The sequence below is a fragment of the Pogona vitticeps genome, chromosome 12 (assembly GCF_051106095.1).
Source record: "Pogona vitticeps strain Pit_001003342236 chromosome 12, PviZW2.1, whole genome shotgun sequence".
Lineage (NCBI taxonomy): Eukaryota > Metazoa > Chordata > Lepidosauria > Squamata > Agamidae > Pogona > Pogona vitticeps.
In genome coordinates this window covers 19574619-19587711 of record NC_135794.1, presented here as the reverse complement: position 1 = coordinate 19587711, position 13093 = coordinate 19574619, and the positions used below count along the sequence as shown (strand labels likewise).

The window sequence follows — 13093 nt, the reverse complement described above, 5'->3', positions numbered from 1 at the left end:
GAGTTCCCCCTCCTTTTTAGCAACCATATGAGTGCATTTGAACTCTTGTTGCTAGGTGCTGTGTATGTTTGCAGGTCCTTCTGCAGTTTGGGGAGAGAAGCGCTAAGAATGCAGTAGTCAAGGTGGGGAGAAATAGGGGCCAGACGCCTACGAGGTCTTGCCACTCTCAGGAGGAAAAGACGAGAGGTTATGATGGTGACCTTTAAGCAGTAGCTCCTGAATGCTGACATGTTTTCAGTTGACTAATGCAGATGAAGTGTGGTGGGAGAGAAAGATCACATTTACATTATTTGGCAAAGGAACTGGTGTGTGAAATCAAAGAAGTCAGAGTACGACCCGGAGGAGAACTTAAAGAGCCCTTTCTCCGTTGTTGTTTTTGCCCAAGGCAGTTTATGTGGTTATCATGATCATGCTTTTATCCTCACTACAACCCTTTGAGGTACTCCGGGCTGATGAAGTATGAAAGGTCCCAGTCACATAGGACCTTCATGGCTTGGTGAGATTGGAACCAATGCATCTTCTCAGTCCTGTACCAAGAGTTTAGCAGAGAACAGGATTACTGTCTCGTGTAAATTAGCATTACTGAAAATATTACTAATCATCTGTAACTTAGTGATGCTTTTGAATTGTGGTGCTGGAGGAGAATCTTGAGAGTCGCCTGGACTGCAAAGAGAAAAACCTATCCATTCTGAAGGAAATCAACCCCGAGTGCTCACTGGAAGGACAGATCCTGAAGCTAAGGCTCCAATATTTTGGCCATCTCATGGGAAGAGAAGACTCTCTGGAAAAGACCCTGATGTTAGGAAAGTGTGAAGGCAAGAGGAGAAGGGGATGACAGAGGACGAGATGGTTGGACAGCATCACCAAAGCGACCAACATGAATTTGACCCAACTCTGGGAGGCAGTGGAAGACAGGAGGGCCTGGTATGCTCTGGTCCATGGGGCCACGAAGAGTCGGACATGACTTAATGACTAAACAACAACAACAACAAACTTAGTGCAGTGTGGAATATGTAAAAAATGACAACTCTTACCCAGATTTTGCAGTTTTAGGTTCTCGAAAGCAATATGGAAGGAGAAAAATTACATAAAGTAGTGAAAGAACTACATGTTGGGCATTTTGATTTGAAATTATATATGAGGAGCGTAATTTGGACATGAATGATTTTTAGTGCCAAGTTTGTGAGAGGCTACCGGAAGCCTCTTTGTGTGTTTGAATTCAGTGCTGTTGCCTCAAAGCCTTCTCTTATTTTGTTCCTCTCTTGCACACAAATCTGTCTAGAGATGAGCACGAACTGCTGTTTTTGTCCAAATGTTAATCAGTAGCATGGATACTTTCAGTCATCATAGTTCTGCTTCTCCTCAGGAAGTTATTGGAATTTTGTTGCTTTGTGAAAGGAAACAAACCCAAACATGAATTTTGTTTGTAAAACGTTGACAAAAGTTTTATTTTATTTTTTTATTTTTTTGCAGCAGTGGTCTAGATGCACACAGTTGTGGTTTGTTGCAATTCAGAATGAGATTTCTGAACTCTTATTGCCACGGATGTGTAACCTCTTTGGGGTTGCTTCTTAACTTGATTAGGAGCAGTATGTTTTAAAATAATGATATATTTTTCATTAAATGATCTTAAACAGCACCCATGACTAATATGCAATATAAACTAAGACACGGTCACATAAAAGACATAGCCTATCACCCCCTTCCCTGGCTTTTTACATTACCATACAGCCAGTTTTTAATTGGGGTTCCGAGTAATGAAGAGAGATGTGTCGCATTTGTGTAAAGAGCAGTCTGCTTGAGCCTGGTAAAATAAAGCACAATGACATTCTGAAACATGACCAAGAGCTGCTGTTTCAGTTTAAATGATAGCGCTTTATAGGTTTGAACAAAATATTATGGATGGAATTCTTTGCTCCTCTCACGAATTGCCCCGTGGTGCCTGGTTACGAGAATTGTGGGGTTTATTGTTGGTTCTTTAAAATCTGCCATAGGCTGAGACTTTGACTCAAAATGGGCAAATGTTTTGCTTTGCGTTCCCCCCTGTTCTCCTCCCCCCTTTCTTTCCTTTCCCCTCCTTCCAGTAGAGGGTGGCACCAGTCCGGTTAGGTGGACAGTGATGACTTCAGAAGGTAAATATAAATTTGAGGAGAATAGTGTGCCCTGAATGCATGGACCAGGCTATTAGAACTGGTGCTTGTTATGTACAGTACATTTATTCATACATAGATCTTCTCCCCAAGCCATCCCTCACTCTTCTTGATTTCCTTCCTGAGCTGGGAAATAAGAGTTTTTGTTCTGTTTTGCTCAACCCATTGGGAGTCAGAAATCCTTTGCTGACCAACTACAGAGATGATGAGTGGAATCCCAGCCTGTCTTCTACCCCACCCCTGTTTTAAAGAGCTGTCCCAATCAGTGGCTTGATCGGAAAGTGGCTAATTGGAGGGCCCTTTCAAGCTCAAATCAATTAGGGGCTTCTGTGGATTAGCTTCTGAAGGATAGCTTCCCTCCACCTACATCACACGAGTGTGTCCATGCACACATTCGTACTGTCTCCTTCCCTGACGCTGCCAGATATCCAGATGTTCTTCATTCTGGAAAAGCAAGTAGTCTTGGAAGGGGAGGGGAGGGGGGGCATAGTCCCGGAAACGCCTCGGAATAGCTTGGAAACATCCAATGGTTAGGAATGGCTCTGTTAGAATGTAAACAGGGAACATATGGCGATGCAGGGAATGAATTTGGGTCAAATACAATTCTGGAGGCTGCCTTGGGTTTTCTGCTGGGCCCTCTGAGTTGGCCAAAAATGTTCCCAAACGCTTTGCAGCTGCCGACATTTCGTAAACAAAGCTGGAGCTTAAAGGAGAGAGAGAGAGTCAGTTGGCTTAATTCTTAGCATCAGGGAGAATTAAAAAAAAAGATTTAAATAATGCCCTAGCCTGTCTGCCTGCTTGCCTGTCTATCTGGAATGTGCTGGGATGTAGGCGTCATCAGCTACTTGGAGCCACAGGTCAGTAGCCTTGAATAACAACTTAAGAGCGAAAGGCTAATGCCATCAGCAGAGAACACGTTACTGCTTGTACCTGAATGGATATGTATAATTTTACAAGCTTGATTTGCATTTCAGTTCTGGCTGTGAGTCATCAGTAAAGGGTGTGTCAGAGGGAGCGTGATGTTCTGGTCTGGTTTCTTTTCTCCTGCCTTCCTTTCTCCATGGTGATTCCTGTACTTCAGAGATCTGTTGGGATGACACAAGAATTGGGACTTGGGACCAGGCAGATTTGGGTTCGAAACTTGGCAAAGCCAGCTGCTTTGTTGGGTTGTTGTAGGAGGTGCCAGTGAGCTAAAGTTGAACTTTATCCCAAGTTGTTTGGAGGAGGGCAAGGGTGTATAGATGGTAAAAGGACAGGCATTCAGTATCTGTTCGATGATGATGTCTGCAGGTATTTTTTTTTTAACAAGAGGACCAGTAAAGTACTGGACGCAGTAGCTAATTTGTTTATCCTTCTGCCATGTCTTGTATATTTCATTTACCTACATACGGCATTTTGATCCCATTCACCTTTCCCCCACCAAAAAAAAAAAAAAAATTATTTGTGGGAGTCATGTTTGGTCCTCTGCCTCTCCTCAATGAACCTAGCAGTTTATTCTGATAATAGGGAGAAATTTCGAGGAGAGACTTCACAGTTATCTATTGAACACTGAGGTTGGGTGCTGTTTGCTCCTAGTCTAGTCAGTGAGTCTAAGCCAGCTTCCCCGAACTTGCCGTCTTCCAAGATATGTGTATCTCCCACAGAACACTTGACATTGTAGTCAAACACATGTGGAGGAAATCAGGTTGGAGGCAGAGTTGTGGGGGGAAAATCACTCTTTTGAATGTCACCTTCTAGAATCACCTAGGATCTGGGGGCTTGTCACCCGCAAAAAAAGTGGATAAAAATAAATGATTTTTAAAATTTAAATTGTCCAACAAAATATATCCAATTTCCCCCCCATTTAAATCACAACTTCTTCTTCGTGGTCTTTGTGAATGCACACAATTGGGTTATACTGTGCCTGCACAGGACCTCTTGGGAACCTCTAGAGTTTAAATATATGTAATTAGTGGGAGGTTCCCTCATGGAACGCATGCTCCGTCCGCCAAAGACCTCCTCAGTTCCTTTTAGCCGCCGCCCAGGCCAGACCTTTCGACGAGCTAGTGCTGTACTTTCAATTTTAAAAATCATCTTCTATCGTGCCTTATGGCCAATTCTTCTTTCTTTTGACATTCCCTTGGGAGTTTATCTTCCTTTTATACTCTCAAGAGTTTTTGCCTCTCTCCAACTCCTTTCCCTCCCCCACTTCCCTTCCCCTTTTGCTCCCTTCTTTTATGGCCTCCCCAGGGCCATTTAAGCGGCGAGTGTTTTGCACAAACAAGATCCCGCTCTCCGATGGCCATGATCGTTGCCTCTTCTGCCTCGGAGAACAATATCAGACACATAGCTGTTTGGAGTGCAAAAAATTTACAAAACCAGCTCTCAAATTAAGATTACAAAGGTTAAGATCTCACCTTTGGGAGAAATCTCTCCACCCTCCGGCTCCCACAATGGAATCACGCTCCTCTCCGGCTCCCAGACAGGAACAATGCTCAATCCCGAGCCTGGCAACCCCATCTCCGAGACCCAAAGAACAACCGAAGCCCTCGAGATTGAAGCCAACCTCAGCGTCCAAGTCCTCCAAGCCAAAGGACGTCTCTAAATCGAAGAAAGACAAAACTAAAACAAAACAAAAAAAATCAAAGAAGTCTCCCCAGTCGGTCCATCTAGATCCACTGCAACCGACTCTCCCATCTCCTATTCTTGAAGGATATTCCAGGGAAGCTCCAGAGACTGTTTCAGATATAGAGGACATAACTTCTCCACCTCTAGGCCAGCCTCCTGCTTCAGCTGACAGTCTGTCACCTAGGGTTGGCCCTTCATTGGCTGATGCCCTGTCCAACCTAGCCTCGGCCCATTCGAGCCCTGCATTTTCAGGGCGGGCAATATCTCCACAGATGTCTAAACTTGAATCTTCTCCGAGGTTACCCCCTCATGAGCGCAGAGCTAAGAAAAGACATCTCTCTCCCAAGGACTACGACCTGCCTCGCTGAGAGTACATCGATATCTGAGAACCTTCTCGGTACCACCAAAGAGATATTTACAGAGATTCCTATCCCATACAATATGAGGTATACCCTCATAGGGATTATATTGAAGGACCATCTTATTATGACAAGCCCAAGAGTGTGCGATACGCGGTGGCCTATCCACCCTCTCCTTCAGTTTCCCCCTCTCCTCCTCGACATCGACATCGTGTCCGACCGTCGACAGCAGCACAACGTACCATCAAGTTGCAAAGCCTTCCAAACCTGCTTTGAAACATCGATCTGTAGGCATCGAGCCACCTCCAGCCAAACATTCCAAGTCATCGGCTACAGCTGAATGGTCTCTACCTGCTCCGCCCTCATCTCACCGTCAACACCGTACACCTTCTTTACATGTCACACCTACCTATACTGGTTCTCCCCCTCCGCCACCAGAATCTGACCTCGCATTATCACAGCCTATGACATCGCAAAAGCAAAAACCCTGACATCGCTCCCCTTCTTTTGAATCACCTACATTCAATAATGAGCTCTCCTTAACTACATCCCAGGGATCACCTTCCAACCTTCCCATACCAAATTCAAATGTGGCTGAAAATCACCCACCATCACCTTCAGAGGACTTCACCTCCTGTAGTCAGAGGGTATTAAGAATGGCCAAGTCCCTTGAATTTGCAGTCAAGGAGCCTCCACCTCGAAAACAAGATCTCGTTTTGATGGTATTAATGAAGATAAGGTACCCCCTTTAAGTGTTCCATTCATACCTGCAATGCTAGATCTTGTAAAGGAGTCATGGGATAAGTTGCCATCCTCCCTCCAAATTTCTCGGAGAGTAGAAAACGACTACATGACACATGGCATGGACACCTCGTTACTTTTGAAACATCTCACTCCGAACTCTATTGTAGTTGAGTCAAACCGATCCTGCACCCGGAACAAATCCTTTTTCTCCCATTACCGTCTGGATGTTTGAGCAAAGAGTGACACAGCCTCTGGACAAGCTGTCCTAACTTCCTCACTTCAGTGACGCCCCACCAACCAGTAAGTGAGCTTGCTAGTCACCCAATTGTGTGCATTCACAGAGACCACGAAGAAGAAAGAGAGGTTACCCACCTATAACTATGGTTCTTCTAGCGGTCCTCTGTGAATCCACACATCCCGTCCATCTTCCCCTCTGTCCATCACTTGTCATCAATTTATGTCTTGACAGCGGCGGACTTATGGGAACGGAGGAGGTCTTTGGCGGGCGGAGCATGCGCTCCATGAGGGAACCTCCCACTCATTACATACCTTTAAGCTCTAGAAGTTTCCGAGAGGTCCTGCACAGGCACAGTATAACCCAATTGTGTGCATTTGCAGAGGACCACTCGAAGAACCATGGTTACAGGTAAGTAACCTTTCTTTGTATGAGTTTGATTTAAATCAAATCCACCCTGCCCAAAAGTAGATTTTCCAACCTGTATGTGAAGGAAAACTGACTGAACTGCTCACTCCCTCTCATTGGCTTTTCCTAGAGGACAACTTGCTATCATTGCTGTTAAAGGAATATAGCACGATCGTTCACTTCGCTGCTTTCTCTTACCAATACAGCATCTGAGGTTTGGATGTTTAGCATATGTCTCCGTTCAGTTTGTGACAGCCTATAGCGTTCAAGGCACACTGACATCTAACTTTGGATAGATTGCAGAGAAGTGCATACAGTTTTTATTGCCTTTCCCTTTTTAGTCTGTGAACGAGAACTTAAAAGTGCTGCGTGTCCCCAGTGTTTATCTTTCTCGACACAGTTGTTGTGCTTTTTCTCCACCTTCTCTGCTCATAAAGTTAGAGGAGGCAGCAAATGGAAGAGGATCCAGCTGTGCAGATGGACAATTTGTGCTTTAAATCCCGCATCACGGCAAATTTGCTGAACTTCTCAGATAGTGCACTGTCTCTTCAGATGCAACTTCTCATCTGTAGCATTAAAATAATTTGATCCTACCTTTCAGGGTAGCAAATTAACAGGCATTGGATATAATAGTCTACACCTTTGAAAGGGGAGTTAATGTCCTAACTGGCCACGCTGGCTAGGGGAAGGGGATTCTGGGTTTGTAGTTGATGAAGTACCTTTTCCAAGGTCTACTGTCTCCTTTCTTTTGAAGTCAGACAAGTTCGCGTATAGGAACTCAGTTTTGGTTGGAGGGACATTTTTTTTCCTGTTCATCTCTTGGCCAGGGTGGTGGTGGTGGTAGGGGTGAAGGAAGGAGGGAGAGACAGAGAGGAAGATGTGAATATAATTTTACAAGAAAGGAAAGGATTTGTTTTAAAAAAAACCCCACACTTGGCAACTCCATGTCTGCCTGCTTTCAGTTGGCATACTGCCTACCTTGGCGAAGGCTGTGGCCTTCACCTGCCAGAAGGCTTACCCTGTTGGCTACATTTTCCATTCCCTCCAACTGACTGTTTATTCATTTGATTGTTCCATTTCAGCCTTGCTGAGGTCACAGCATTTGTACGGAAGTGATAAAAACAATCCATGAAAGACAGTTCCCCAGCAGAAGGAGGCAGGTCTCAGACAGGAGCGGAGAAATCATCTTCTTGAAAAATGTACAGTGGTGCCTAGACAGTTACTCCGCATGACAGTTTTTTCGCTAGACATTGACTTTTTGCGATCGTTATAGTGATTCGCAAAACAGTGTTCCTGTGTGGGAACTTCGCTGGACAATGTTTGGTCCCTGCTTCGCAAACCGATTTTCGCTAGACGACGATTTTGACAGCTCCCTCCGCGCTCGCAAAACGGGTGTTTTTGGGACCTAAGCTTCGCAAGACAGTTATTTAAACAGCTGATCAGCGGTTTGCAAAGCGGCTTTCCTATGGCCGATCTTTGCTAGACAACGACGATTCTTCCCCATTGGAACACATTAAACAGGTTTCAATGTATTCCAATGGGGAAATGCTTTTCGCTAGACAATGATTTCGCTAAACAGCTATTTCAGTGGAACAGATTATCATCATCTAGCGAGGCACCACTATATGTGCTTCTGTAGTCTGCCTTGACAAACAAATCAGGGTTTCTTTTGTTTTTTTGAGGTTCATAATAGGACTTCTGAAGACACAGCCTTGCCTTTTGGCTTCCTAGGAAGCTGCCTTATTAGATCATGCTGGTCCTCCATCTGCAGCTGTGATGGGCAGACCCTTTCCCATGTCTGTCAAGGGCTGCCTAAGTATTCTACCCTGATCCCTGATGTTGAGTGAGGTGTCTGGACTGTACCACTCTAAGCATTAGATGGAAGTGGCAGAATGCTCCTCAGAGGTCTTTCATGGAGAAGGGTGGTTCCCACTCAACCTTAGGTAACCCAGGTGTTCTTGGACTGCAAACCCCGGTCAGCACAGCTGGTGGTGAAGGCTTCTGAGAATGGCTGTCCAAGAACACCTGGGTTGGGAACCAGTGATGTAGAAAATGGGCATGAGGGCAACTAAGCTTCCTGCCAGCCAGCCCTTCTGCCTGATCTCCTGGCTTTCCCTGCGACTGTGCTAATCTGAACACATTGGATCATGTCTGATTCTGGAAACTAAACAGGGTTGAGCCTAGTTAGTGCTCCAGTCTGAATCTTTGGAAAGGTGTTGCTGCGTATATGAGTAGATGACACTGGTCAGTGGCCTGGCTCAGTATAAGATGGCTTTATATATAGAAGAGTTTTTCTTTTTGGCATGGGAAGGGAGCATTGCCGCCATTTGAACTTCAATCTACAGCAGTATTTATGGACCTTTTAAAACCTTTCTCATAAATATGAAAAATCTGATGCCGCCCTTCAAACACCTTTTCCTCAAATCAGCTTATTTCAAAGTTTGAAATATACTGATAGAAATCAAATCAAAGCGTTTGTCGATTTTGGGGGAGAACACAGGCCGGCTTTGAAAAAGCCGGCGTTAAAACACTCCAGGAAGATCTCAAAACTGTTAATGTTCCTTGGGATGATGCTGAACATGTTGCCGTCGAGTTTGTTGGAGAACACTTGTTGCTTAATGTGCTCAGCAAAGGACCTAATGATGACGACACAGTGACTACACACAATCCGTGCCATACCACAGCCACGGTTCAAGGATAAAGAAGGAAAAATAAGAGGTGCACTCAGAGGGCAAAGTACAGTTGTTCCTCCCGTTTCCCAAAGAGAAGAATTACGAGGTTGACATTGTAAACAGTACACCTTCCCCCTAAAATCCTCTTACATCTCCTTGGGCAGGAACCCAGCTTGCTGGCTGAGAATGAACAGCCCCCAGTCTGAAGTGTTTGGGACCAGACACAAATCCAATCACCTTGTTGAGCAATAGCCGAAAAGAATCTGGGGTGGCAGCCAGTGCTTTCATTGCCTGGATCCCCCCACTTTGTCAATAAAGATCTATCTACCATCTTTCAAATTATGGAATTGGCCATTGGTGGGCTAAAGTGGATAAATTTGATTCTGGAGGCTGTGATATCCTTCCCTATATTCCTTCCAACCTTCCACCTACCTACCTACCCACCCACCCACCTACCCACCCACCTACCTATCTGGGCCACTCTGGGTGGTTCACAACAGAAAGAACAAACATTAAATTGTAATTACATAACAATTACTCAAAATTAAATAAACATATCTTCAATTAAGTTAAAACAACAGCGACATAAAAGCAGTTAATAAAAACAAGAAAGCAGAATTGGTGGCTTTATGGCTGAGCTCACCATTGCGCTCCGCAGATGTAGTGTTCTGGGAAGGCTTGTCTGTATAGCCATGTTTTAAGATGTCTCTTGAAAATCCCAAGCAAAGGGGCCAAGTGAACTTAAGGTGGGAGGTGATTCCCCAAATGTCATGCAGCCGCAGAGAAGACCTGGTTCCTAGTCTTCTCTTTCTGTCCTTCCCTGTATCCTGGGGACATTATGTGACTAGGTTTTTTAAAAGTGTCAAAAAGGGAGCAGAGTTGTTAATTGGTGGTGTTTTTGTTTAAATGTAGATTTAGCCACAGCTTTACTGCTTCTTCACATGTCAGAGATGCAACAGAGTGTTCCGTGGCTCAAGGTGTTATGTTCTCTGTGTAGCTCACAGCTGCCAGCTTATCTGGGAGATGATGGTGGAGATTGATCATGCCATGTCCCCCTTCCCCACTTTTTTTTTTTTTTTGCAAAGCGATTACCCTAATAAGTGCTCATAATGGCATATAATGCTCCTTAGTTATCATGAGCTGAGCTCTTTAGAGGCATGCTATATGTGTGAGTCCGTGGCTTTGCTTGATATCCTTGTGTAAACGGGAAATCTCGTTACCCTACTAAATCTTACGTTTTGGCACTCGACGGGGGAGCCGCAATCCATCTGCTTGCAAGACATGCTGTCTGGAGTTGCTAAAGAAATCCCTTAATAGCCTTGGAGACTTTGAATATTTATGTACGTGGAGAAGGAGGCGCAGCTCACGGCAGGCTAACAAGTCTGGCATCTGAGCCGAGAGAGCCCTCGTAATGGTGAGCCCTGATCGAGGCAACACGGCGAATGGTCATTGAATATATTTAGCCTGATTTATAAATAAAAGTGGGTGTGCCTTGTTCAAGCCCGGCTGCTGTGATTGGAACCCAGATTTTTCGGTGGTCTTGAAACCCAGGCCTTTGCAGGTTTCAATGAGGTTATGAATTTACATTTTGACTATGCAGGTCTAACGAAAATTCACTATATGGCTGCGATTATTTTTATTCGCACTCTTCTTTTTTTGTTCCCTTTTCAACAAATTCAGAGCTGCATTTAATTTCTTATCTTGAGTTTAGAGTGGAACGTTGAAAGTGTGTTTACATGTGATGAGTTGAGCATTTTTTTTTTGTTATTTTGGCGTAGTCTCCATAATGTCTGGTCAGAACAAAACTAGTATGTAGTGCCCTGATTGATTGATTGATTGATTGATTGATTGATTGATTGTTCCCTAATTCGGACTGGCTGTTGGGACATGAAAGTTTTGTTTCGGAACTATAAAGACATACTAAAAAGGGATTTTTCTAAAAAGGTCATGTCACTGTTTAGCCTGTTCTGGATATCCTTTAATACAGTGATCCCCAACCTTTTCCCAACTACGGACTGGTGGGTGTGTGTGGCATGTTCGCAGGGGGGTGGAGCGTGCTTGCGCACATGCTCATGGCGCACTTGCAAGGGCAGAGTGTGCTCATGTGCTTGTGGGGGTTTGCTCGTGGGGGGCAGGAGATCTCTGTCCGCGGTCCGTCTTGCCCAGGCTGCGGACCGTTACTGGGTCGTGGACCCTTGTTTTAACATATAGGTCTACTGTTTATGTTGTTTTCTCTGGATGCCAAATGACACGGTTGCTATTTATCAGCTGAAGTTGATATGCCACCTGCAGTGTCCACAATGGAAGACAAGACTGTGGTATTACTTATCTGGGCTTTAATTAATTTCGAGATAGACAGCAGAAGTTCTTTCACAGGCTTTGTAAACATCCAAATGATAACGTCTATACTTTTCTTAGATGAGTTCCAAATATTGAGCATTACATATCATTGCTGCCTTATTAGTTCTGGTAGTTACAGTTCTTAAGGCTCTTCTTGAAAGCATTCACTTTTTGGCGTAGGCTTACGATTGTATATTGTGAGTGTCCCTCTCTGAACGCCTTTAGGAGTGTCAGAACAGAGTGAAAATAAACAAATTGACTGATAAAGCTGGGTATAAATAGGTGGTGTACATTATGGCACCGTGTTTCTTTTGACCTGACATGCGTGCCTCTCATTTCTTATATGCTCTTGACCCTTTACAGTGTGTTCCAGCGCTTGTGGGAAATATGCATGCACAGACCAGAACGAATGTTGCCACCCGGAGTGCTTGGGAAGTTGCACGGCGGCGAATAACAGCTCTGCGTGTGTGGCGTGTCAGAACTACTTCCATGACGGGACCTGCGTCCCCACCTGTCCACCCAACACCTACAAATTTGAGGGCTGGCAATGCATCACCAAGGAGAATTGCTCCAGAATACCAACGTCGGAGTACGAGAGTTTTGTGATCCATGAGGACGAATGCGTGCCGGAGTGTCCTCCGGGATTTATTCGCAATGACACCCAAAGGTAATACACATGTACACCTAACTTGTGGGTTGCTGTGTTTTCTCTGGAAAGCTGGAGAATGGCTTCAGATCCTGGATGAAACCCTCAGTGTCATAGCATGAGGATGATACCTGTTCAATGTTGTTCTTCCTCTTCTTAAAACCTTACCTATCTTGTAGGATCTTACAGAGATATCGCATCCAGGGGACCAATGAAATCTGTATTTGTTTAGTTTCAGCAGTGTCGTGACCTGAGGTTCCCTCAGATCCTTCACAAAGCCAACCAGGTCTCATGTTTTAGATCTCTTGGTCTTATCCAGCACGACATGTACCAATGCTGGAGCAACAGCCTAGGTCGCTGCAGGGTTTTCAAAACAGCTACTAAAAACTGGATGTCTTTCTGCTGCAGGTGTATTGTGGTGTCCCTGACTCAGTCCTTCTTGCCTTGGAATGTCCATCTGTGACTTTTCTGGCATGCTAGCAGTGATTTTGGACACTGAGGCCACTGGCATGTTTGCAGTCACAGAAGGTAATCTCACGGCAGCAGAGCATTCTGTGAGACCTCTGGCTTGCTGTTTTGCAAGCCACTGATCATCGCATCGCTTCTGTCAGAGTTCATGCTTGCGCAAAAAGGCGCTGTATGCCTCTGTGCAGAAGCTTGAGGATAGGCCAGTGGCTTGCGCAACAGACGGTTGCAGATGTGGCGTGCACCGAGACGATTTTGGCCTGTGTGTTTCTCCCAACTTTTGTTCCCCCTTCCCGTCAGCTTACTATAAATGATAAGGATAGCAACAGACTTCCTGGAAAGTTTAAAGTAATCATAACCATTACTGATGTCTGTAAAGACTGAAAGTAATCATAATTAAAATCTCTCCGTGTCCAAGAAAGGGATAGGCTACACTCCTTTTTCTTATGTGTGGATACACATAATTT

At 44.7% G+C, this 13093-nt stretch overlaps 1 protein-coding gene across 2 annotated transcripts in view; it reads left to right on the top strand.

Moving 5' to 3' along the window:
* IGF1R (insulin like growth factor 1 receptor) overlaps positions 1 to 13093 on the top strand; it is a 174709-nt gene that overhangs the window by 104713 nt on the left and 56903 nt on the right. For both annotated transcript variants that reach the window (XM_020781765.3, XM_020781764.3), the window contains exon 3: positions 11879 to 12182. In XM_020781765.3, coding sequence (XP_020637424.1) covers positions 11879 to 12182 — 304 coding nt within the window. The remainder of the gene's footprint in view (positions 1 to 11878; positions 12183 to 13093) is intronic.